The sequence below is a fragment of the Mustela nivalis genome (genome assembly GCF_964662115.1).
Source record: "Mustela nivalis genome assembly, chromosome: 8".
In the NCBI taxonomy this organism is placed as follows: Eukaryota; Metazoa; Chordata; class Mammalia; order Carnivora; family Mustelidae; genus Mustela; species Mustela nivalis.
In genome coordinates this window covers 6,752,049-6,778,890 of record NC_139027.1, presented here as the reverse complement: position 1 = coordinate 6,778,890, position 26,842 = coordinate 6,752,049, and the positions used below count along the sequence as shown (strand labels likewise).

Sequence of the window (26,842 nt, the reverse complement as noted above, 5' to 3'; positions counted from 1 at the left end):
GCCCTCCTCAGCCAAGGGTGCCTCTTGACTGGCCAGTCACAGTCACCTCACACCCCCCTGCCAAGGCACTGACCTAGGTTTCAGCCAAGGAGAGGGGAAGCTGGTGGGGGGAATTCTGGAAAGTTCTCCTCCCTCTCCTGGAAGAAGAGAAGACAGGGTTGCTTCTTATCCTGCCTGTGGAATGCTGTGTCAGCTGGACTGCGGGGACCCCAAGGAGACAAGTGTGAGGACAAAAGCTAAATGAGAGATCAGGTGGTGGGGTGGTAGGCAGGGGTGGGAGGGTGCCCAGGGGCTGCAGGGATATGCTCTCTCCAGAGGCTGGCTTAGCCAAGCCTACAGCACGCTGCCTTTGAACTTGACGTGTGACACAAACGTATTACAGTACAAACACCTCCTGCATGGTTTTGTGCTGCTGGGACCAGAGGTGTCCCTCCAGCCCCTGGCTGAGAAACCAGGTCTCCCTCCAGGCCCGTGCCAATGGCTCGGGTCCCTGCTCTGTCCTCACGGGGCCTGAGAGTCAGACCTGCCAGGGATGGTTACCTTTTATTTCCATGAGCATTTCTTGGCACAAACGGGACAGATACTGAAGAAAAGGCTGCGAAGATTTAACAGACACAGGGACAGGACGCGGGCCGAGCCGACTGACAGCAGCCCGCTGAACCCGCCTTGACCAGAGGGTCTGGAGCAGCCCGGAGGCTCTCCGGGGCCAACACGAAACTCCGAGAATTCCATTTATTTGATAATTTTTAATACAGGAAATGCCAGACCAATCAACAGGGAGGACAGACCTTACACAGATGCCTGCGTTCACTACCTGGACGGATGGTCGCCACGGCACTGGGCACGCATGCATTTCCTTGGAAACGGGCAGATCGAGAGAGCGCATAAATACCACAAAATAATCAGGTTCGGGGGCGGATCACGGGCCACTGGGGCGGGGGGGGGGGGGAACCACGCATCACAGGCAACGGAGGCGTGAAATACGGGACCTACACGGCACACGTCACTTCACCAGGGGCATAATTTATACACGAAAAGGAAGGAGGCCACAGTATCCGTACGTGCAAGCAGCTTTGGTCAGAGGAAACGCACGAGCGAGGCGGGGCCATGCACGGGGAGGGCTCGCCCGTCTACTCTCCCTCTGCTCTCGTCCCCCGCTTGCCCACGGCCACCTGCCATCACCACGTACAGCAGCTGGCCTGGTCTCGATCTCAGGAAGTCCCATCCGTGTCCTCGGCGGTGTTCTCCGGGCTCCCTGGGGCGGGGAGATGTCCCGGGAGCCGGAACTGTGAGCCCTGCGTGTCAACACCTCCCCGGGGGGTGGGGGGCGTCCCTGGCGGGGGGGCCGGGCAGGGGGACAGGAGGAGGCCAGGTGGAGGAGGGAGGCCCAGCCACCAGGCCGGGCAGGTCGCCTGGGCCCCGGCGAGCAGGAAAGGTGGAGGCGGCATCCACTTCTGCAAGCAAAGCTTAGACGGCGAGACGAGCCTGGGTTCCTCCGCCACCGTCCGGGCGCCCGGCCCCTCAGAACTGACTGGCACTGCTGGGGTCGCACTGCAACAACCGGACGATGGAGGGGTCGCTCTTGGCACCTTTAATGAATTCTTCCAGGGACAGCTTGCCTGTGGCGCAGGAGAGAGGAGAAATGGGGGTCAGCCAGGGCTCCGCACTCGTCATGCGTCTGGAGGTCCCCGCCACGCTCCCACACCAGGGGACGCCCCCTTTGGTCCAAGTCTCGCACCTTCTGAAGCTGGGCCAAAGTGGGACTCCACTAACTTTGCACTTCACCAGGGGCATAATTTATACATGAAAAGGAAGGAGGCGCTGTGGCTTATGGGACAACGTCAATCCTTTTGGAAGCCACCCCAGGCTTTACGTAAGGAAGGTGGGACTCGTCCGGGAAGAAAGTCACCCGTAACTGATTTGGAGCTGAGGGGACCATGGCTGGGGGTCGGGGGGTAGCCGGGGCCCCCCCACCCATCACTGCCCAGTGCCTGATCTCCCCTGGTGGCGGCATGGTTCGCGGCTCGCGGGCGGGATCGCTCTCTGCTGAGGGACTCTCGCCCTCCGGGGTGGGGCCTAGAGCCGGCTGGCCTTGCTCTGGGTCTGGCCAGTGACGCCCTAGGGCATCCTCTGCCCCTCTCACACCACCGACCCCATTACTGCTAGGACCGGGAGTAGGAAGTGGATTTGAAAACTGATGTGAGTTCTGGGGGGAAGCCAATGTTGGGACACCCACAGGCCCCTCTCAGTGGTCCCTCTCCCAGGACTCCCCCCTGCAAAGCAGAAGGACCTAGGTCTGAAGCTGGCCCTGTTCCAGTGACTTATGCCTTGGGGAAGTCTGCAGCTGTGAGGCCGTAGTGACAGTGACCCCGCAGATCGGCAATAAAGGGACCGAGAGGCCTGTGGCCCGTACCACGCCACCACAGGCAAGATACCAATGTTTCCACGTCTCAAGATCTTTAGCCCTGACCTGGTCTGGAAGATGTGCTCAGTGAGCTGGGGCCAGAGAGCCAGAAGAGGCATCCAGAAGCTTCCAGGCAGAGACCTCCTGCAAGCCCACTGCCCGAGAGGAACACCCCCTCCTCCTGGCCCCCAGCAGGAGAGAGGCAGGCTGGCCCCAGGGGAGACAATACAACATCCAGGCTCAAGGATGGGCTGGGAAGCACCCCCTCAATGGAGGAGATGTTCTCCGGGACCCTGTGCCTGCACAGAGCGGCTGCTGGGCTCTGCTGCTTTCCTGTGCTTGGTAGGGACTTTTACCCACCACTCCCCCATCTCCGATCACTCAGAGTGAGAAGCTTCTGAGAGCATAGCCCCTCCTCCTGGTACACAGCAGGACAGGTGAGGGGCTGATGGGGGACCCGAGGGGCTCTGGGGGTTCATGAGCACAGTCTGGGTCTGTCTGGCAGCAGTCGGCGTGCTCCTGGCGCTCAGCCAGTCTCCATTCACACTGACGGCCGGGATGGGTGTGGACGGAGAGTGCTGTGCTGGGGGCAACCTGCTAGGCCCCCCCTGACCCCTGGGGAGGATGGCAGGGAAGGTAAGACAACGTGCAGGGCCCTGTCCACTCTAGCAGCCCCTCAAGAAGGGGTGCCCCTGAGCACCCCAGACTTCACCTTCATCTCTCCAACGGCAACTCTCCCTTCCCGCACCAAGGCCTGGGACAGATGGACACCGGGGCTCACAGAGGTGCCCTGCACCGCAGCGCACAGACTCGGGGTCCCAAACAATCTGGGAAGGTGTGGGCCCAGTTGGTCTTCTGGAGGAGCGGCGGGAGGAGCTCAGGCTGGGAAGCCAGGCAGGGGAGAGGGGTCGAGAGCGCCATGCCCAGGGCTCTGTGCTCACAGCACTCTGGGTATCGTCTCCCTGAATCCTCACAACCACATGAGCCTGCCTTTATCATGCCCATTTCACAGAGGAGGAAACCAAGGCTCAGGAGAGCCAAGACTCGGTGCAGGTCCATCGGAGTCCGAAGGCTGTGTCTTACTACCCTGGAGGGTGAAGCCAGGCTTTAAATCTGCCCAAGGGCAATGCCAGGCACAAGGCTGTCTTGTTTCACTGGTGACCATGACTAGGGAACCGTCGCCACGCCGTCTGCTGCGTCCGGTGTACCTTCTGCCGCTGTGCTCACACAGTAAGCCTGTCCCTGGGCCAGCTCGGTCCTTAAACCCATTTGCCAGAAGCGCTGCAGACCTTACAGAGCATTTCCTAATGCATTAGCTTGTTTTTCATCTCCAGCTCAACCCAGGGGGTGTTTCCTTTTCTACTCTAAATGTCCCATTTCTTTATTGCTCAAAAGCAAATCCAACCTGACTCTGAGACTGCACTTGACAAAGCCGGCAGGAGGCCTGGACCTACCGGGTCGTAGCTGCCTGCGCTTACGTGGATCCTGCAGAGCCCCACTGCCACGGTCCCCCAACAGAGCCCTTGGGGGCCGCTGGGGAGCCTGCCATCTCAGGAGGACAGCAAGGGTCCCACCATTCAGGGACCTTGATCTGCACCCTTCCCCCACACCCAAGAAGGGCCCAGGTGCCATCAGTGCCCCTGCCTCCCTGTCCCGGGGACACATCCATGGGGCTGACAGTCTCTCCTATTTTAAAAGCACTTTAAAACGACACTAGGGCTCAGCGGGGACAGGGGGCACAGAGGACACAGCCAGGACATAGACCCGGGTCTCCCTGACTGAATCCAGCCTCTTCCCTCAGGCCAGGGGGAGCTGAAGGAGGCCTGAGGAGCTGCTGAGGGAGAGGGAAGTGCTCTAAACAAACCTCTGCTCTCAGTAGCCCTGCACACACGCACACACGCACACACACACAGTCACACACTCACACATACGCACACACACCCACTTCTTACCATCGTTGTTGGTGTCCATCTGCCTGAAGATCTTGTCCGTTCGTTTCTCCGGAGTGGACTCATCCTCGGGCATTTTCATCACAGAGGACACCATTTTGTAGATAGCCTGCAAAGAGACACGTAGAAGCATGTGCTCCGAGATTCTGGAACATTCCTGGGCAGGTGGGGGCAGGTGTGAACTTCTTCCCAGGCCACAGAAAGAAATGGAGAGGTCAGGATGCAAGCAGCCTTCAGGACACTTCCTCAGCTTTCTAGAGGAACATTTCCAGAATGTTCCACGGGGACTATCACAGACAGCACACCAGGCAAAGGAAGCCAGACCAATTTATGTGACATTCAAGAGCAGGAGAAACCACAGCACAGTGACAGCCCGGAGCCTGGTGGCTGTCTGGGGTCGTAGGTCGGAAAGTGCTCGGGACGACACCTGAGGGACGCTTCTGGGGGACTGCGAATGTCTGAAACTCACCAAGGGTGGTGGTCTTAGGGGCATATGTGCACGACCCCCGTCCCCTAGCACACAGCTGTGTGCGTTTCACTCTGTGACTGTTAGACCTCTGCTTAAAACAAGCAAGATTTCGCCCCCGACACCCATAGGGAGAACCACATCATGACCCCCAGAAAGGACCGGCAGCAGGACTGCACAGGTCTCTCCAGAAGGAGGGAGAATGCACAGGCGCACACCTCCCCGGGACAGGACATCCTCACGGGACTGGGCCACGCAGCACGCCCAAGGGCAGAGCCAAAAGCAGCACCAAGCCTCTCCAAGGTCTTGGTTGGCTTCCAAAGTACTAAAAACTCCAGTCCATGCTGAGAAGGGTATAGGAGGTCAGTATGCCACTGGTAGGCTGAGAGGCCACGGGGAAGGGTCTCGGGGTTTGGGAACGTGGTGGGGGCACCCAGCAGCCAGATCCCATTCGCCCAGGCGTGGCGCCCATCCCTACCCTGTACTCGCTGTTTGCACAATCTCACTGGTGTGTCTCAAGTTTTGGCCAGGCCAGTCTGCTCAGCCAGCGATGGGCATGCCCGTTTGCAAAAGGGGTGACAGGTAGGCTAGGATTCCAGGGAGAAAGAATTCTCACTCCCACCGCCTCTTACGGTGAAGGACCAGAAGGGACAACTGAGCCGCACAGGCCCCACCTGTGCTGACTTACTCTGCATGAGAACCAGCTACAGGGGGCAGCGGGGTGGTCGCTCCTCAGGCCATGTGCGGCTGGCGCGGGAGCTCATGGGGTTGACGCTCTTTGCTCAAGACTTAGCTCCTGGGCCACAAAGTTCCTTACATGCAGAGAAGGCCTCTTCTCGGGAATTCTAGAACCGAATCCCCCCGGCTCCAGGGGCCCCAGGGAGCGGCAGCTTCTAGCTCTCTCCCCTCCCACAAACCCAGGCAGCCGGTGAAGGGAACCGAACGGGATTTCTTTCTGGAAAATGGCCTCACCTGCCACTGACAGGCATGAAGGCATGAAGGAGGAAAAAGGCCTCACAAGGAGAGATGTTCCTTCTGGGTTAGAGCCTGTTACTCTGGGACCACTAATATTCCGGTTTTCCTTTACCGCAGCACGCTCCTGGGGACGTGGCAAACTGCGTGTCGCCATCTCGAATACGGAGACTCAAGAAGGGCTTAGCAGGGAGCAAGGGACCTCTCCTTTAGGATTTTCAGCTCTGCTAATTCTTAGGACATGCCCTCTCTGAGCTTCGGGCTTCATGAAATGCGGAGAAGGACCCCCCACCCTGCCCTTAGCCCAGGCCTGCTCTAGAAGTATTGGGTCTTATCATCCCTACAGCAGGGACCTCCCTGGCCAGGTGACAGGCAGTCCATGCTGGGGCAGGGGGCAGGTGGCATCCGAGGGACCCGGGGCGGGCAGGGGCGGGGCCCTACCTGCACGATCTCCAGCATCTCGCTCCGGCTGATGTAGCCGTTGCCGTCCAGGTCGTACATGCTGAAGGCCCACTTGAGCTTCTGCTCCAGCTTGCCCCGGGACGTGACGCTCAGCGCGATGATGAACTCCCGGAAGTCGATGGTGCCGTCCCCGTTGGTGTCGAAGGTGCGGAAGACGTGCTCGGCGAACTTGGAGGCGTCACCGTACGGGAAGAAGTTGGCGTAGATCTTCTTGAACTCGTCCACGGTCAGGTGGCCGGTGGGGCAGTCCTTCAGGAAGCCCTTGTACCACTCCTGCAGCTCGTGGTCGGTGAACTCCGTGTTCTCGCGCAGGTCCTGCAGCACCTCGGGCCGCAGCTTGCTGTTCTGCTTGCCCATGGCGGCAGCTGGTCACCCCTGCAAGACGGGGGGGGGGGGGGGTCAGCAGTAGCGGGTCCCCGGGGAGGGGTTGCTGCGTGGAGAGTCCCCCACTGTGCACGAATGCCCTGCGGGGAGGGGGACCACTCGTGGGCACATCCTGTCTCCTGGAATGTGTTAATGGAGGGGAGGGGCGGGATTCACCCTAAATCAGTGGAATGAGGTGCTCCCGCTGCCGGCCGAGCGCACCCGTGACCCTGGGATCTGGCCGGCTCTCTCCTCTTCGGCACCACGTCCTGCTTTTGGAACAGGAGTCCAGAAACTCTGAAGGTGTCCCCTCTCTGTTTGTCTCTGAGAAGCTCCCTGGGGCGGGAGGCGGGGCAGGGTGGCTCTAGAATTAGGGCGGAGCAGCCCACGACGTTTCCCGAACAGGACCAGTAACAAATCGGGCGCCGCGGGAGCGCGGGACGTGCCTCCCGTGCAGCTCCCCACGAGGCCGGGAGGGAGGACGGATCCGCAGTGACACGGCGGCCTCACGCTGACCCACTGTCACCTCCTCAGCTCATTTCATGGTCCGGCTCTGACGGTAACACGGAACAGCCATCATTTTTCAAACATACAGAAGAGGAGACCATCAAATTGAAATGTCTCCCGCCCCCATCCCAGAGACGCCCGCTTGGAACTGCTTCTGTATTTACGAACCCCAAACAGTGTGCACCGCACCCCCATCCAGTAAGAGGACAGCCGGAGCTCGTGTCTTCTCCCTGGAATGTCCTCCTGGCTCCCCCCTGGGTTTTATTAGCTTTATGATACATATCCCTGTTTTTATTTATCTATACAGCTTTATCTTTTAAAAAAGATTTTATTTATTCATTTGGGGGAGAAAGCAAGCAGGTGCAATCGGGGGGGGAGGGGCAGAAGGAGAGAGGATCTCAGGTAGACCCCCCCCGGCCACCGATCCCTGACACAGGGCTCGGTCTTGCGATCCTGAGATCGTGACCTGAGCTGAGAGCGAGAGCCAGACGCTTGACTGACCGAGCCACCCAGGTGCCCCTTTATGACTTTAAATTACATAGTTCAAGTTCCTTTCCTAACTTCTATGGAGGGCAGCCTGGCCATGTCTTTCCAAAGCTGCAAATGCCCAGCTCTTCCATTCGGAGGAGTAGCTACAGATACTCCAGCCGGGCAAACAGCGTACCCATGCTGGGCTTGCTGCCCCGATTTCTGTAACAACCCAGGCGTCCATCACCGCGTACTGAGAAGCGGTAACCAAGACATGTTTTTAAGTGAAAAGAGAAAGTGCGCAGCAGCACAGAGTTTGCTGCCCTTTGTGAAAAAGACAGAAAACCATGTACACATGCGTGTTTCCGTGTCTGCAAGGACCCGTTAGGATGTGGCATTGTCTAGAGAGAGACGGCTGATGGACAAGGTTGGAATGGGGAGTTTTTATTGTAAATCTTTTTGCAATTTTAAAATGCTGACCTCTGTGCATGTATCTTCATACAAGGAGCACCTGCGAGGCTCTGTTGGTTAAGCCTCTGCCTTCGGCTCGGGTCATGATCTCGGGGTCCTGGGATCAGTCCTGCCCCGGCTCCCTGCGCCGTGGGGAGCTGCTTCCCCCTCCTGCTGTTGCTCCCCCTGCTCATGGGCACACTCACGCTCTCTCAAATAAATAAATAAATAAATAGCATCTCTAAAAATAAACAAACAAACATAAAAGTAGCCCGACCTCTATTTCTTCATTAAGAAACTTCCCTCTTGGTTCTCTCTCCGTAAGACCGAGTTACTGATCTCTGCTTTTCTTCATCAGCTTCTGTTCTGAGAACCACCATTTGTACAATGTCAGGGTTTACAATCTCTGCTTTCGGCCCTGACCTATAGGCTGATCTAAAAAAGCGGAAGTGAGCCGATGTTTGAGGAAGCCAGTTGTCAGGGCAGGACCCGCCCTGGGGGAGCCGTCCTTGCCTCACTCCAGTTCACGCAGAACCTGCGAGGTCACCTCACCAAGTGCAGCATGTCCTAGGACGAGGGCACACATGACCTTCGTTCCACAGGAGCTGAGAGGTCACAGGAAGTCAAGGTCTCAAGGTCAGGGAACCCCATGCCTTCACCAGCCAGCTCTCTGACCCACCCGAGGACGTGCAGCGGCACCGTCTGGAAGGCCCCCAAAGACCTGGCGTTCACAGGTCGCTGATTCTGCTTCTGGTCCCTTTGGAAACTCAGTTAATTAATAAGATTTTTTTTTTTTTTTTGGTAATGACCACTGTGATTCCTACGTGAAAAATAAAGGTGAATGTGGAAATCAAGATGTCTGACGGGAGAAGGAAAACCAACCAAAAAGCAGGTTGGATCTCGGTCCACTGGGAAACCTTCAGGCCAGGTTTGGGGCTGCAGCTGCCTCTGGATTCTGCATTTTCTGTCATGCTCTTGGGGCCCCACTGGACCAGCTCCCCGGCCCTTCCGGGTGTCCCCTTGGCGGCCTGATGGCAGGGAACTGGGATGGCCTTGCCTGCCAAACCCAAGGACCGGAGCTGAGGGCACAGGGAGAAGCCACGTGGGTGTTGTCAGGGCCTTAGGCCAGGTGCCCATCCTTCTCTGCCTGTCCATCTGTCCACCCACAGGCTCTCCCGCCCAGCCTTGGGCGTGACCCTGAGACCTGCCCCGCGGCTGGTCCCCTCGCTGAGGCACCCCCTGCCCACGCCAGCCTCCTGGGGGCGTGTTCTCGAGCACACATGTCTACACACACGGAGGGGAGCTCGGAGTCCGGGAGACCCCTGGTGCAGCGTGGGGATCCCCCAAAGGTGACCCCACAGAAGCCACTGAGCGGGCAGGCCAGGCCGCAGGGAGAGCCCTCAGAGCTCAGGGCTACGGACACCCTCCGCGCTCTCTGTCCCCAGGGCACCCTTCTCCGGCCCAGCTCGCACGTGCTTTCTCTGCTCCTGTGAGGGTCCCTTTATTAACCTGCCAGCCGCACCCCTGCTTTGTCCGCTCTGTTTAAACAGCCTCCTGGCCTCCTCCTGTCACTTGGGACTTCTGCATGGCAAATTTGGGACGGCAAAACTTGGAGCCCAGCTGGCCCGGCGGGTGGCCCGAGAGTCCCCCCACAGGGTGACGCGCCACGTGGCTTCCTGCTGGCAGCCTCGCCTCTCTGTGTCCTCGGAGCACTGAGCAGCACTCCCCCCACCCCAGGGCTCCCAGACGCCACCTGCGACACCCCGAGGGCTTTGAGCACTTCCACGTCAGAGGCACCTGGGCCTGAAACGGGTTCACTTCCAACCCTTCCATCAGTTCAGCTGCTTTCGGAGCCCCGATACGGCATGCTCTCCTCCAGTTGTGGCATGTCTCAGCCAGCGACCGGGTGGGCATCCCAACAGTTGTCCGGGGTCTCCCCATGGGGCTTCCCATCTGCAGCTTCCGCGGCCGCAGAGCCCCGCACACGGTGGGCCTGGGCCTCGGATGGTTCCTTCCGCACCTGCTCGTCCCTGTTCTTCACTCCGTCTGCCAGACCCGGCGCTGTTCCCGCCAGCAGCAGCGTGTGTCCCCGTGTCCCCAAAGGGGGCGTATCATACCATGCGGGGCGCAGCAGGAGAGGACCAGCGTGAGCAGGGTGGGCCGGCCGCCGTTCTGGACGGAACCCCCAAATTCACCTTAGAATGCGAATGCATTTGGAAACGGGGTCTTTAAGAGGTAATTAAGGTCAAATGAAGTCATAGGGGTGGGTCCTGACCTAATGTGACTGGGGCCCTTAGGAGACACAGAAGGAAGAGCATCTGGGTGGCTCAGTTGGTTACGTGTCTGCTTTCAGGTCACTCAGGGTCGTGGGATCGAGCCCCACATCAGGCTCCCTGCTCAGCGGGGAGTCTCTTTCTCTGCTCATGCTCTCTCTTGTGCTCTCTCTCTCAAATAAATAAAATTGTATCTTTAAAAAGAAAACAGACACAGACGGAAGGCCATGCAAGGTCACAGCAAGAAGACAGCCGTCTGTAAGCCAGGAGAAGCCTCAGAAGGGACCAAACCCGTGACACTTTGGTCTCAGACTTCTGGCCTCCAGGACTGTCAGAAAATAATGTTTCTGAAGCTTCCCGGTCTGTGTTACTTGGTTATGACAGCCCCAGGATGCTAGCTCAGCTGCCCCTGGCCACGGACTGAGTCAGCAGATGCCATTAGTGTCTGTGGGGCCAGGCACCGGGAGGCTCCCATGGCCTCCCTCCCACCCTGCCAGCAGGCTCCAGAGGCAAAGCCAGCACTCAGCCCGGGCTGTCCGGCCCCCGCCCGGCACCCTGCAGTGGGCAGCACGGGAGGGCCAGGTGGCCACGGGAGGGTCCACGCGATGGACACGTGGCCACGGACAGCACCTTCACCGGGCCGCGTTGGATCGTTAATGGCTCATCCTTTACCCTGATTAGCATCCTGTCTCTTTCACCATGGAAACAAGCGGCCTTCGGTCAAGTTCTAGGCTCCGCGGGCTCAGGATAGGTCCCTTCAGAGTCCACTCACCTCCTGAAGACCAAATCCACACTCAGAATGATGCTGTCGGTCTGCCTCAGGATGTGTGTGTGATTTTTGTTCTTTTAGATCCGACAGAAACGCCAAACCCCCAACACTTACTCTGCCTGAGACAACACATGTTTATGGAGAGGAAGGTACCAGATTAGGGAGAGGGACCAGTACCGTCAACCCAAAGCTGGAAGGTCACAGGCAGAGAGAGCTCAGCGGTGCACCCGGGGGGGTGGCCTCACGCCTTGCCAGCTCCCTCCCACGCATGTCCCCGAACTGACCCACAAGACTGCGAGTCCTGCCCAGCCCCCCTCTCACAGTGCTTCCAAATGGGGGGTGGAGGGTATTCCTGAGAGGCTGCGTGCGGGGAGAAGGCCTCCTTCCCAAACTAGGGTTTCTTCCTGGTCTGACAGTCTAAGATCCCTGGGTCTGGAGGTCCAGGTGGGGGAGTCTCTCACCACAAGCGGTGACCCCTCCCAAGGAAGGCGAAGGAGTCCAGGAAGGGAATACAGCATTCCCTGGAAGATTCTGGAAATGTGAGGTCTACATGTTGGTGTGCCCCACCTCACCCTGCACTGGGTCCTGAGTCATTTAATTGTGGGGATGCTTGCCCGCACGTGTCCCCAAGCCGGTGCTCTGTACCCCAAAAACTCAAGCCCAGAAGTGGGGGCCATCAGCATGTTTTCGGGGCCTGGCGCCAGGCTGGGCACACAGGGGGTGCAGTCTCCTGGAGCCCATCAGGCCCTCAGAATGGCCAGGGATGCACCTTCTTGTTCTCGATGTGCTCAGGCAGTTACCAGACAGGTGCCTATGGATGGGGTCAGGGTGGGGTGGCTGGTGCTCCTGGGACAAAGGATTACATTCCCACAGGGACGGGGGGCTAGGCAGTCTGCCTAGGAAGACGGCATGCGTAATCAAAACCAAAAGATAAGTGTAAGGCTCTACTTAGCCAGAGCGACTCCATCTTGGTTAAACAGCCATTTTGTTGTTTGTGTGGTAAACTTAAATTAACCCTCCCCCCGAGAAGAACTTACTTTAAAGCAAGTCCAGGAAACCAGTAAAGCATAGTTGGCTAGTCCCTGATAACAGAACCCAGAATACAAGGACAAGTCAGGCCAGATGAAAACATCTAATCAGTAAAAAGCACATATGCAACCTCCCTAACCACCAAAGAATGTAAACCCCGCCTTTTGGCTGCCAAACTTGGGCGCCAATTATGACCAGAGTGAAAAGACACACAAACCCGGTAGGTTAAAATAACAAGATATGGGTTGCGGTTTTACCCAGTAAAAGGTAGCCTGTGAGATTGGGAGGGGTCGTTCTCTTTACGGGCGGCCCTGACCGGTCAGTCGATTCTTGATGCTTGGCACAAATAAAGCTTTGCTTGTTAACTTCGCTTTGTATCAGTCTTGCTCCTTTGATAATGAACCCCAACTATAAGGAGGTCTTTTTTTTTTTTTTAAAGATTTTATTTATTTATTGGACAGAGATCACAAGTAGGCAGAGAGAGAGGAGGAAGCAGGCTTCCCGCTGAGCAGAGAGCCCCATGCGGGGCTCGATCCCAGGACCCTGGGATCATGACCTGAGCCGAAGGCAGAGGCTTAACCCACTGAGCCACCCAGGTGCCCCTATAAGGAGGACTTTAAAAGCCCCTGGAGGTCAGGGAGCCTAGGTAGCTCCTTGGTCACATGACCAACATGTGATTTCTGCTCGGGTCTTGATCTCAGGGCTGTGAGTTCAAGCCCCACACTGGGCTCCACGCTGGGCATGGAGCCTACTACAACAAATAAAACCAAACCAAAAAGCCACTGGAGGTCGACGCCCATAGGCTACCTCTAGGCAAAGTCCAGGCGCTGGGAAGGCGGGGGCCACCTTGGCCAGGCTGGGAGGGGGCAATGTTATCTTATCTCCATCTTAGACACAAGTGAGGTTTCCATGAAGCACGAACTCATCTGTGACCTTCCCTGGGGTCCCTTCCTTGCCCAGGGACCCAGGACGGGGGGACGCTGCATGAACAGTGACCCCTCTTTTACTAATCACGCCAAGGAACCGTTATTGATGACTGGCTGGCTGGGAAGAAGGAGGCTAACAAGCCAGCCTTTCTGCAGAGACAAAGCAACCATCCCCTTTCTCAGCAGAAATGGCCCCACAGCCCTGGTGCTCAGGCACACACCATCCTTCATCTGTAGACCAGAAAATCTCTCATCTCCGCTGACGGATGGGGTGAAGAATGGGTGTGCCAGGAAGGGTGATCAATTCGGGATCAGAGCCACCGTCTCACTCCGCTTGAAAAGCTTCGTGATCAAGCAGGGCTCGGATCAGACAGCCAACAGCCTTCAGAATGCATCAAAGATCGCATTTTCATTCCCAGTAACGGAAGAATGAGGAGACGGTTAATGTAGCACTTACATCCGTCCGTCTCTCTGGCTCTCGCTTACTCCATCTATCGTTCTTAATGTGCTAAATTGTTCCGAGAGAAAAAAAAAAAAAAGCGCAAACATGTAGCTGGGGAGCCCTGTGAAAATATTTAACCCGAAGTAGGTATCGCCTGCAAATTAAAGCCTTTTTAATGGCGTAGTTCTTCCAAATGCTTGGTGAGGCTCCAGGGAACCTAGTACCGAGCGTGTGCATTAATCACACTGGCTGACGGCGTGGGTCGACACTGCAGCCATCGCTTTAAAATGCTTTCGGACGCCTGGGTGGCTCAGGGGGTTAAAGCCTCTGCCTTCAGCTCAGGTCATGATCCCAGGGTCCTGGGATCAAGCCCCGCATCAGGCTCTCTGCTCCACAGGGAGCCTGCTTCCTCCTCTCTCTCTCTCTCTGCCTGCCTCTCTGCCTACTTGTGATCTCTCTGTCAAATAAATTAAAAATCTTAAAAAAAAAAATAATAAAATGCTTTCATCAGGTTAGATCTCCAGAGCTCCCTGGGCCAAGCAGACTTACAAGCACTCAGAGGAAGCAAGCCCTTAGGAAAGGCCAAAGTCAGGATGAGGCTGGGGGGCAGGGGGGAGGGCTGGGATCCGCGGTGAATCTGAACTTCAAGCAACCCTCGGGCTCTTCTGGGGATGAGAGCTTGTTTTGCCTGGGGTCGAACAGGAAAGTCGGGGCTGAAGGGACCCACAGAAAACGGGCAGTTTGCTCTGGTGACTCATTAACAAATGGACAAATGCTGAATTGGCCCTTCTCTTCTCCAAGGAAGCGGGTGAGAGGCAAGCTGCAGGCAGCCTTGGCTTCTAGTGCAGCTGGTCTGAGGAGGGGGCCAGTCCTGTCCCAAAGGGTCTGTGACCATTGCCGGATTGCCCCCAGCAGGAACAGCACCCTTGGGGCAGCTCAGGCTGCAATGCGGCTGGGTGGACCCTGGTGCGTGCAGGCAGGCGGACTCCTCCAGACTGGAGACCCCACCTCCCCCGCCCATCCCCCCTTCCCACCTCCTCTGCATCGCTGGTGCCTCAGTTTCTCTGTTTATAACCTAGATTTGCCCAGTACAGTAATCACCAGCCTCATGTGGCTCTTGAGCATGGAAAATGTGGCCCGTCTAAATTCGCTGATGTGCCCACAGAGTAAGGCACACATTGGCCTTTGAGGACTTCCCACATAAAAATAATGTAAACTAGCTCATCATGATTTTGCTATCCTGATGACATGTGGAGTGATAAGTGACACCGTCTGCGATATCGTGGGTTAAATGAATCATGTTGATAACCTTCATCTCCTCTGTTTCATTTTACCTTCTTAACGTGGCTACTAGAAAAATGACACATGAACGTGGCCGATGTTCCATTCCTACTGGCTGCTCAGCCCTGGGAAGAACCTTGGGGCCCTGCAGATCTGGGGCCACCACACAGGGACTCTTGAAACTCATGACCACCCTGCTGACAGGCCCATTACTAACTGCCACCCAGCTGGGGCAGGTACCCATGAAAGAAAGATCGTGGCATTTCCATTTCCCAATCAGTCACAAGTTCTGTTACAGCATTTTCGAGAACCTTCCTAGAGCCCAGCTACAGTGATGGCCCAGGTCCTTATACAGCTGAGGATCAGAAGCGGTAGAAAGTATTCTCTCAGGAAGCCCCTGAATGAGATCAGGGGGACAGAGGCCGGCAGTGGCAGACCCCTTGGGAGCTCAGTTACAGAGAGCAACCCAGGTCCCAACTTAGCCCTCTGACCTCCAGGAGCCCATTTTCAGAGGGCTTCCTGGAAATCTGCTGCATCCAGCTTACCAGGCCAGTGAGCTTTGGTTGAGAAACCCCGCTGGAAGCCCTCTGGACTTCGGCACCCATCCCCCGAAGCTTAAATCCTCATGACTCCCCAAAAGCTATAAAAAAAAATAATAATAAAAGAAAGGAGGGAGGGAGGGAGGGATCTGGCTGAGACCTAGAGCTCCCCTCCCTGTCTGGAGCCTTCCTCTCCACTCAGCGCAGGCTGGAATGCCCTGGATGAGCTCAGAGAAAGGAGGTGGCGAAGAGGAGAGAGAAACTCCCAAGAGGCCGTTCTTTCCCCCGCAGAAGCTGCCAACGCGGCGGAAACTGGGGGCGGCTTTCCCCACACATCTCGTGCCTCCGACAACACTGGTTTGTCCATGTGACTGCTCGCCTCAGCTGCCCAGCGAACTTCTACTCAACCTCCAAAGCCCAGCTCACAAGTTCCCTATTCGGGGCTGTGCGTCCCAGCCCCCAACAATTCCTCTTTCTTTGGCATCCCAATACCAATTTTTAACCCATTTCTATCATGACCTCAGCCTTTATAACACCGTTTACTTGTGTCTTTCCCTCACTGGTCCGTGAGCTTACTGTGGAAAGAGAACACCTCATTCACGCCGAAGCCCTGTCCAGCCACAAGGCCTTTGCCGTGTGCTGCTCCCTCCACCTGGTCTCAAGGTGCCTTCCCTCAACGCTCACGTCTTTGCTCGAGTCTTCTTGGGGGTGCCTCCTCCAAGGAACCCATCTCAAATAGCATCGGCCCTCACGCTCTGGTCCCTCACCCCGCCCCCTTGTCCTAGCGTTCCCTACTCCTTGGCACCACACTGACACCTTTATTGACTGTCTCCTCTCGTTCCTCTGTATCCCCACGTTGCCCAGAACAGGGCTCGGTGCTCGGTAAATCCACCTGCAGTAAGGGTTGTGGGTTCCGAGGGCCTAGCACAGTGCCTGAATGGAGGAGCTGATGAATGAGTAAATGGGTTTCTTCTAGGACCCTCTTGCCCCAACATTTTGTGACTTCCCCAGTATCAGGGGACCCAGGAAGGCACATCACAGATCAGGACGTTAAAGCACTCTCTTGCCCAGATCTGAAGCTCCAAGAGAGACATTCTGTAATCCAGACTTGATAATTAGGAAAGTTCCATTTACTGGCACGGGAATAGCCATAGCTGAGCAGAGGGCCTGCCTGGGGCATGTCAGACCCCGGGGTCCAATCACCAAATCACCCCCTCTCTCCATCTGTGAACACACCCCAGCTAGGTGGCCCTCAGCCAGGGGTCCCACTGCCCCCCTCCGGCCCCCTCTGTGCCCCAGTCAGCCCTGGGGGCACAGAGCTGGGGGGCGGGGTGCCCACCCGGCTCAGCTGTGCTTCTCAGGTGTGGAGATCTGGGACGCCAGCCCTCACACGTCAGCACAAATGCCTCCAGGCTGCACGTGTCCGGCCGCAGAATGACTCCAGCACCGGCCCTGCCTGCGTGGGACAGATCTGCAAGGCATGTGACCGAGGGAGCCCCGGATTCTGCACTGATGCTCGAGGATGCGGACCCCCGTCCTCCCAACCCCCGTGGGAGGGAAACCCACAGGCGGTGCCTATACACCCTGGCCAGCGGGGCACCTTCCTGGGAGGTGGGGGTTGCCCCGGAGCCAGGCTCTGGGGTGCGGTGGGTCGCAGGTTCAGTGCCTCAGGCCAGCATCTGCTCACTCCTCCGTCGTGGGACCGCTCGGTGGTGGCTGTGCACGGAAGGGGCCACATGGGGCAGCGGCTGTGTGGAAAATGGGCAGCCTATGCTCTTCCCGGGCTCCCCTACTGTGCCTTATGGTCTCAGCTGTCTCAGAACTTCTCTGGGCCTCAGTTTCCTGAACTGTAAACGGGAGTAACAGCCCTCGCCTGCCGCTGTGACAAGTGTCGCCGCGAGGGTAGAGGGCGATGAAGGCATAAAAGGACTAACAAATTTAAAACCTCAAGTATCTGGAAGTCACATCACAGCTTTTAGGATACAGGAAAAGAGCTTAATGAGCTTCATTGCAGGATGGAGCAGAGCCAGGCTGGGGGCTGGAGGCTGAGGCTGGGGCTGAGACTAGAGGCTGAGGCTGGCGAGGGCTCTCGGGCTGCCGGCGCTTTTGCACTCACCTCCCGCCCGCATGCCCAGCCCAGAGCATGAAAACCTGGGATCCCAGCGGCCCAGATACAACCAGTGCAGGTCCGAGTCCCTGAAATTCTAACTTCTGTTCTTAGGAGAAAATGAGAAAAAAGGAGAGAAGGGAAGGACTGTCCTCCGGGGGCAGAGCAGAGCCTCCAGCAAGCTCGCGCTGCCCGGGTTGCGAGTCTGGCAAAGCCACCTGAGGCTCCGTGAGCCCCGCTCCGCTCCCACCGGCCATGGACACTGTGACCGGGCCCCAGGGGAGGGAGAAGGAGGGGGAACCCCTCAGGGAGTGGATGGGCTCTGCTCTAAGGGCATGATGTCTTCTGGGGAGTCTGTGGCTTCTACCCAGTTCTGGTCCACGTAGGAGCTGGTTTCTGCACAGGACAAATGCCCAGAAGGACAGGGAGCTTTGCAGAGACTGAAAGAAAGGTCTGGAATTTGCCCAGAGCGACCTCCAGCATTCTGAGGAGGCTGGGCTGCTCAGATGTGTGCAGGACAGGGTGCACACGCACACACACACGCACCCCCACACCCTACCATAGCACGTGGCACATACGCTATGCACACACCACACACACGGCTTACATACATCACGCATACACGTGCCGCTGACTGTCCCAATGCCTCCGCCTGCTTCCCGGAGCCGGCAGAAGAGAACCCAGGCCTGGTTGGTCAGGGGCGCGAGGTGCTCCCAGGACGAAGACCTTTCCGACTCAACAGTGCCTGGAACAGCCAGGATTTCACCCTGGGAGTGCTCTCATCTTAGAGAAAACAGCACAGGACATGCTGACCCTTCGCTCATTCATTCCGCGGCTATCTGCTATCCTGCCCCTCACTGAACCTGCACAGACTCCTTAGGCACCAGGACTCCAGGCTGGAAAAAGGCAGCCACTGCGGGCCCGACATAACGAAGAATATGCCGAGGCCTCTGCTGGGGTGGACGGGGACAGGCCACCGGAGCTACTGTCTGGGAAAACATTCTCCCAGCGGAGAAGGGTTGAAAAGTGGCCTTCAAGGAGGAGTCCCCAGTGTCCGCAGAGGTGTGGTGATGGCGTGAAACAGCACAGTGTGGCGGGCAGGGCTAGCTTCAGGACTTTACCCTAGGGGCACTGGGAGAAGGCCACCAGCCCAGACTGGTCCCTACTCCACAGCCCTGGGCCTGTTACCTCTTGAGGTAACGCCTTCATGAGCAATGACTGGGCCAGCAATAGAACAGCAACGAACAGTACAGGATAGTCTGGAACAAAGGGATAGATTAACAAATGTAGGGTGTGAGGAGGAGGACAACTAGGGGACAGAAGAAAAAATACCGTCAGATCCAAGGAATTCAGACTAATTAGTCAAAGTGTGGTTCAAATGTGTCAAGTCCAACTCAAAAAATAAAAAGGTGCCTCTGAATTCTTTCTCAGGGTAAAGGGTGAGGGCTGGACCAGCAGCCCTGTGATGGAGCTGAGGAGGCTTTCCTGGTAAGAAGTGAGCGGCTATTAGCACAGCTGTCATTCCCAGCGTCAGAACAGAGTGGGGGCCCCGGGAAGTCCTGTGCCTCAAAGGGCTGCTTTCCTCATCTGTGAATTATGCCTTGAGACTAGTGGCCCCCGAGGCATGCACCCGGCAAGCCCACTTGCTTGGCTGCAATGTATGTCCCTCTCCCTGGGAGCTTTTTTTTTTTTTTTTTAAGATTATTTATTTATTTATTTGACAGACAGACATCACAAGTAGGCAGAGAGGCGGGCAGAGAGAGAGAGGGGGGGGAAAGCAAGCTCCCTGCGGAGCAGAGAGCCCGACGCAGGGCTCGATCCCAGGACTCTGGGATCATGACCCAAGCAGAAGGCAGAGGCTTTAACCCACTGAGCCACCCAGGCACCCGGATCTTTTTTTTTTTTTTTAAGATTTTATTTATTTATTTGCGAAAGAGCACAAGTTGGGTGAGGGCATGGGGTGGGCAGAGGGAGAAGCAGGTCCCCAACTCAGGGCTTGAACCCAGGACCCTGGGATCATGACCTGACCCAAAGCTTAGCTGACTGAGCCACCCAGGCGTCCCTTCCCAGGATCCCGGCCGGCAGACCCATTCGCTTAGCTCTTCTCCCCGTCCGGGTGGAAAGCTAAATTTCCACCAGGCTCCTGCTTGAGTGACAGCTCAATCCACAACACACACGCCCCAGATGAACCGCTTCCAAACTCTGAATTCACGTGCCCCTGATGAATGAGGTCTGGCCACATCCTAAGACACTAAGGATAGAAACTGTAAGAAATGTCATTACCAAAAAAAAAAAAAAAAAGAAAGAAAGAAATGTCATTACAGATACCGGATTTCAAAGATGTTTTCAAGACGCACAGAGCCCCCTGGGGGTTTGTGGGCGCCGACAAGTGGCTCTGTCCCCAGGAAAGTCCACTGCACGAGGTGCTGCCCACAGCAGAGCTTCCGGAGTGCCTGGCTGCCACCAGGGGCCAGTCGGTAGCTTGTTCATGGCGCAGCTCCCTAGTCCGGAAATTTTTTTCTTTCTTTCTTTCTTTTTTTTTTTTTTAACTTGGAAGGAAACTTCCAGTGAATCATCTCATATGCTATTTGATTCATGTTTAATGTCTTTGGGAAGAAATAAAAACACTAAGTCATTCGCAACAAAAACGGCATCAGCCTGGCTAAAACACCAGGCCAGGACCCCAAACGGGGACGTGCGGGCTGCCCTCGGTGACCACAGCTGGCGCGGGCTTCACTTTGTCATTAGGAGCGTGTTTCCGATCAGGAGTGCAGACGGCTCAAAAAAGCTGCCCTTTGCCACTTTCATTCTTTAAATCACAACACCGGAAGGCACGGATCTGCAGGGAGAGCGGAGACCGATGCGCAAACTCGCGCACGGACGACGTCGATCGGCACACGTTAACTGAGCACATACCTAGTGAAAACCAGCGCGCAGTGTGCTGGGGACACACAGAAGGACGGGGGCTCTCAGACTGCTTGCGGTGCAGTTGGGAAGGCAAGGCATGCCCTTCCTTCTTCTCTACGCCGAGTGAGCGCCTCTGCCGGCCGGGCACCAAGCCCCAGGGCTGGTGGCATAAAGGGGACAAAGGAAAGTGGTGTTCCAGGAGGAACCGACAGACTCTAGCTTTCAGGCTGGGGCCCACGTCCTTTCCTGACCCTCTTCCCCAAGGACGTAGCTGAGCTCCGTTCACCCAGAGCGCAGCTGGGAGGAAGCCTGCAACCAATTAGCACGGTGCCTGGAAACATGGGAAAGTTGCAGTACTTGGCACTCGGTGAGAAGAAGGAAGTCTGGGACACAGGGAGAAAAGGTGGGCCTGACGACCCCCAGCTCCTCTGCGGGCCCAGCCCTCGCGTGGGGAACTTGGCCTGGCCCCATGGGGCCCACCTTCCTGGCGCTCTGAATTTCCCAACCCAGACAGTCTTCAACTTCAGAAAAGGAGCCCGTCTCCGGGAGACGCTGGGAGGTCCCAGGCGCATCCACCAGAGCAAACCTTTGTGAAGTAGGTTCCCAGGGAGGACGTTCAGCCACAAACCCACACACAGAGTCTGACAGGTCCAAGAAGAGTCAAGGGGTCCACAGGACAGAAAACGTGAAATGTGGGCTGACTCGGAAATCAGGGCTTTGGGAAGCGAGAAGGATCGGTGTCGGCCGAACTAAGAGCAAGGGCCTGTGCGGACGCGGACCTGGCAGGGGGCCCTGGCCCAGGAGCCAACAAGCTGCAAGACCTTGGGGTCATCGCCTGCATTCATTCATTCATTCATTGGATGTGGAGGCTCCCTCTGGGTCCCGCCCTTTCGGCACGGAGCCAAGGCTGATCCGCAGGTCAAGCGCCCCTCCTTTTATCTCTGCCTTTCATCTCCCCAATATAATGCAGAATCCTTCCGCTCAGGGACACCCAAGGCAGTGATTCCCTGGCCCGGGGCTGGCAGTCCTGTTTTGGGCCGAAACAACACTCCCTCCGTGGATTCCCCACTGGATGAGAACGCCAAGCCAACTCACACGTGCCCATGGTGCGTGTGCACGCATGTGTCTGTGCGTGCACACACACAGGTGCCCACACTGCAGGCTGCCCACCGTGCCCGCCATGCAGGACCCGCCCCCTGGGTTGAGGCTTGAAGGAGATGCCCACAGGAAGCAATATTGCAAAGTCATCCCCCGTCACTATAAAAATAACCCTCAACTTGCAACACAGGAAGGGTTTCCCCTCTCCTGGCGCCCTGCCTCAAAACTGGAGCCGTTTCTACTTTGCAGGCCACTTTAGAGCGGCAAGGGGACCACCCTCTGGCCCCTGGGACCCGCAGACCAGAAACACTCCCGCAGGGGCCACAAGGCCACTACCCAGAGGAGAGGTCAGCCCAGTGTTACGCAGAACCCAAGTCTCCTGCCCCGGTTCACCGAACGTCTGCCAGCAGAGCCGTGGCCACACAGATCTCTGTGAGCAATAGTTATAAAATTTTTAGGAGGGGGTCACTATGGAAAGGACCAGGGAGGTCCCCTGCATGGTTTGATTTTGGCGGCGCTGAGATGGCGCGCTGTTCCCCGTGTTCCTCGTCGGGTTTAGCGCTGCCGGTGTCCTGCCCCCGTGTATGAGCTCCGCCCACTCCCATCCCAAGGCCTGGTCCATCCGTCCCCGCACCTGTTCATCTCCCAGCAGTGACACCAATCCTCTTGCTGCTCCTTAACGACCTGGGCGTCTTCTGCCACAAGCCCTTTGCACTGGCTGTTCCTCAGATATAAAACAGCTTCCTCCTCTCCTTCGGGTCTTTCCTCAACATACTCCTCAGCGAGGCCTTCCCTAGCCTTCTATCAAAGCCAAAACCCCACCACACATTCTTTATTCTCCTGTCCTATTTGATTCTTCCCTCTGTATTTTGTTGAGTTCATTGTCTCTCTACCCCCAGAACTAGAAGGCAAGTTCCCCAGGGCCAGGCTTTATTCTGGTTTGTTCTCTATCGGAAGGAAGCCCAGAACCTAGACGCTTCCTGGCGCAGAGTGTGTGATCAATAACTACCCATTAAGTAAATGAACGCAGGGTTGCTGGGGGGGGGCGCCTGGAACGCACGGCCTCACACACAGGTGCTTCTCCTCCAGTGCCTGGGAGTAAAAAGAAGGGGTCCTCCCATTTGCTGTCACCTGACCTAGGACATCCACGGCCAAGGATACTGAGGTGCGAGAAATACCACTGGACTCCCAGAGTTCCTCATCTCTTTTGGTGGTAGCAGTGGGGGTAGGAGCAGGGGTTAGTGGGTCTCTGCTGTGGGCATTGGGGCCCTAGGCTGGGAAGAAACACTCCTTGACTGCCCCTGGGGCCCCTGTCCCTGCTCCTGACATCTAGCTACTAGCCTCAGCAGGACTTGACCTGGCCAGAAGCCTCCCCGAACCCCAACCCATGCACCTGTGCCAACCGCCGAGCCTCTAGCTAGGACATGTGTACAGGAACACCTCAGTTTTACCAGGCTTCTGCTTTCTCATACCTCGTGGATGACGCGTTTTTTTCTGAAGATTTTATTTATTTATTCACAGAGAGATGGGGGGGCACAAGTGGAGGTGGGGGGCAGAGGGAGAGGGAGAGGCAGGCTCCCCACTGAGCAGGAAGCCCCACACAGGGCTCGATCCCAGGACCCCGGGATCATGACCTGAGCCAAAGTCAGAGGCCTAACTGACTGAGCCACCCAGGCGCCCCGCGGATAATACATTTTTTACAAATTCAAGGTTTGTCGCAACCATGCATCAAGTTAGTCTATCAGTGGCATTGCCCAAGAGCATTTGCTGACTTCACGTTTCTGTGTCACATTTTGGTAATTCTTCCATATTTCAAATGACTGCATTATGATTCTATTTGTTACGGTGATTTCTCCAATAGCGGTGGCCACTCACAGTAAGCTCAGGTGATGATTAGCATTTTTAGCAATAGAGTATTTTTAAATGAAGGGATGCTCATTATTTATTTTAGACATAATGCTTTTTCACACCTAACAGACTACAGTATAGTATAAACACAGGTTTTGTGCACACTGGGAAATGGAAACAGTCACTGACTGGCTTTACTGGGACATTTGCCTCGTGGCTGTGGTCTGGAACGGAGGCCGCAGCGTCTCTGAGGTGTGCCTGGACACAGACAAGGTCTGGGGGGACACAGAGCCCCACTTTCTCCTGTTTCCCAGCTCCCACAGGGCTGGTGGAAAGAGATGGAATGAGTGAAAGCTGTACCTTCCCGGCTCCTCTCTCCCCTGAGGCAGAGGCTACCACGGGAACATGTCACAAGGTGAGGAGGACAGATGAGAGAATGAAAGACACCCAAACAAGAGAAGGGGGGACCCCCGTGCCCCAGAGATGCAGGCTTCCTGGCAGGAGCAGGGAGCAGGGAGGCGAGCTCTGCTATCTGGGGGCTGCTGGGAGCCTGCTGGTCTGACCCACCTGCCACACACAGCCATTGGGGGGACTTACAGGAAACCAGCAGCCAGGCCTCTGCCCCCTCAGACGCCCTCAGGGCTAGAGTGCCCGGCACCCAGCCACCTCAGGGTGGTTTATTAAGGTGGAAATTGAGGTAGGTTTGGGGCGCAAATAGTAGCCTCACAGCTGAGCCATAAAGGTGATTCCTTGGAGGGCCTAGAAAAGTCCGGACCTTCTGCGAGGGCTCTGGGTAGGCTCTCCTGGGCTGGTCCTGGCCCCGCAGGGCTGAGCCCCCAGCGGCCCCTCCCCCACGCTGCCCCCTGCCCCTTGGTCGGTTGGTCTTCGGCCACAGACCCCACATCCTGGGCCTCGGCTGGGGCTCACAGTCCTGGGGTGGGTCAGGCTGAGCCGGGCAGGGCCGGTGACTAATGACAGCCACTGTCCTAATTACCAGAAGCAGGAGGAGGAAAAGGAAGAAGGGCTGTGGGGCAGCTGAGGCCTTCCCACGCCTCTACTCTTGCAACCACCCCAAGGGGGAGGCGTGACTGACCCTCTTACAGATGAGGCAGGGAGGCTGTGAAGTGAGCCCAATGGATCCGAGGGCACAAACCCAAGGGCAGAGCCCCTTCTCACACTTACCACCTACTTCCTCACCTGGGAACAGAACCGAACCATGAGCCCAGCGGGAGTGACAGCACAGCAGAGGCGGTGGGGTCCCGGGCCCCCAGCGGGGCTTGTTCAGTGCACAGCCGGCACTTCCTGTTGGGGACACCATCTGATGGCAAGGGAGCCCTAGGGAGGGCCTTTAGAGGACAGAGGACAGGCAGTAGGCTCAGCCCCGGGGGCCAGGAAGGCTTTGGAAAAGGGTGAAACCTCTGAGCTCCGCTGTACAGGATGGACAGGAGTGGGCCAGGCCAAGAAAGGGGACAGGGGTCTACGCAGAGGCTGCCAGTGAGCAAAGGCCTGCGGGCTGGACGGCACGTTCAACATTACAGGCCCTCTGCTCTCACAAGAACCCAAAGCAAGCAGTGGTCTGAGATGGGGCCCGGAGGGTGGTGGGTTCAAACAGACCAAGGGCTTGTAGGTCATGCGAATTACTGTGGACTTGACCCCTTGTCTGAGAGGACAGCAGCTGGGCTCCAGGTTTGGGGGCCGGGCCCGGCAAGGGCTTGCTGTGCTACTGGAGGGCAGGAGGGGTGTGGGGCTGTGAGTGAGAAGGCTGGTCAGGCCCTTGGGGCGGCAGGAAGGAATCTGGGAAGGAATCTGGGAAGGAATCTTGGAGGAATCTGGGAAGCCAGAGAAAAGTCTGGAAGGGTCAGGGGTGGGACCAGAGAAGGGGACATCCGAACCCAAGGTTTCAGAGACCCTAGCGAGGCCTGGGGGAGAAAGGAGGTGGTGGTGGGGAGGCTCAGCCCTGGGGCCCTGGGAAGGCAGCTCTTCCCCCTCTGTGGAGGTAGAAGGTGGGCAAGGCTTGGGAGATAGAAGCTTCAGGAATGTTCTAATTCCCAGATCAAAGCATCGTAGGTCAAACGACCTACTAGAAAGACCTGGCTGGCTTCAGGCGAGAACCAAAATGGTCACGGGACCTGGGTGACCGGACCACCTCGTCAGGGCAGCCGGGCAGCTGTCCCCCGACTCCTGGTCTCTTCCCACTGAGCTGGGTGAAGTCCTCACACGGCAGCGACAGGCAGGACCTCACCCCACCCCAGCGACGGGTCCTCCCTGCTTCCAGGCCCCTCTGGCCTCCCAAAGTGACTTACCCAAGGCCAAGTCGGGGTGGAGGCAGTCGGGACAGGAAGCTGCAGGGGCACGTTCCACAGCCTTGTCTAGGCTGGAGACCATGACCCATTTAGGGTGCGTACAGCCCCGGCCCGGAGCCCATTGCCTTTCTGGTGGCTTCTGTGTGCCTATCGGGGGGACTACAGCTTTTGTGAGCCCCACAGAGAGCACAGGAAGGTCCAGCCATTGAGGGCAAGGGCCATGAGCATATGTCCCTGCTGCCCTGCTGCAGTCCTGTTGGGAGCAGTCTCCGGGGGAGATGCCAGCCACGCCGTGGCTGACTGCCACATGTCAAGAGCAAAAGCCAGGCCGGCCTCTGCGGTCCGCACACCTGGGGCTGGGGTGCTGGCAGCGTCACTGAGTCACTGGGCCTGTCCCAACACTCTGACCCACAGGGTCACCATCAGGGCCCCGGGATCGTGCACACCACGGCCTGGCACAGAGCAGGCTCAAAGGGGCTCCCGCAGACAAGCTCCCGCCCCAGCATGCAGAAACGGCCCAAGGGCGTCGCCAACCTTGAGCAACCTCGAGCTACCTCGAGCCAAGAACCAACCACTCGGAGTCACAGGGTCACTGTGAGAAGAGACGCCCAGGCACCGTGGGCGTCCTGGGTGACCCAAACCACTCCCCCACCCCCTCCAATCCTCACACCAACAGCTTCTAGCACATTCCACACACCCTGCCTGCATGGCCGACAGAGCTGACCTCCTCCTTCACCCCTTCTTGTGAACAGGCTGCACCCTGGATGGGGCGTGTAAATACAATGTTCTCGTGGTCACCAACAGCTGCGCTAAGAACTTTCTGGGCACTTATTTGCACTGGCCAGTTCGATCCTCCCAACGGCCCTATGAGGTAGGTGTAACGACTGACCCCAGTTTCCAGGTGGGGAAGCTGAGGCTCAGAGAAGCGAACTACTCGCTCAAGGGCATGTATCTTCCAAGCGGCAGAGCCAGAACGGAGCCCAGACCGTCCTGGGCTCTCGCAGCCGCCTTCCCCTCTGGCTGGCTCCTTCTCGAGCCCCAGTCCCCTGTCATGCGTCTCTTCGCCTGAGACCCCATTCTTCTTCCTAATCTAAGCACACTTCCCAGTTCTTCTCCTGTAACCCGTGGTTGTCTCCTACCCTGGACGGTACAGGTGCGAGCGGGGCGCCCCTCGCGCCTTTGCTCCTGCAGAAGGAGGGGCTGCGTCTCCTCCAACCGGCTCGGAGAGGCGGGAGGGCCGGAAGGGACTGCCTCTGCTTCTGGCGGCGGGTATACAGTG

General features: G+C 57.3%; 1 protein-coding gene across 6 annotated transcripts in view; it reads right to left on the bottom strand.

The window, feature by feature from the left end:
* Positions 1-731: 731 nt before the first annotated feature.
* The window catches only part of HPCAL1 (hippocalcin like 1), a 109,664-nt gene continuing 83,553 nt past the window's right edge, over positions 732-26,842 (bottom strand). For 5 of the 6 annotated variants that reach the window (XM_082745503.1, XM_082745505.1, XM_082745504.1 and 2 more), the window contains 3 exons: positions 6,233-6,628; positions 4,357-4,462; positions 732-1,619 (listed from right to left, as the gene is read on the bottom strand). In XM_082745503.1, coding sequence (XP_082601629.1) covers positions 1,522-1,619; positions 4,357-4,462; positions 6,233-6,610 — 582 coding nt within the window. In that variant the 5' untranslated portion in view covers positions 6,611-6,628 and the 3' untranslated portion in view covers positions 732-1,521. Of the gene's footprint in view, positions 1,620-4,356; positions 4,463-6,232; positions 6,629-24,457; positions 24,558-26,842 lie in introns of those variants that run through there. The other variant, XM_082745506.1, reaches the window with a different exon arrangement.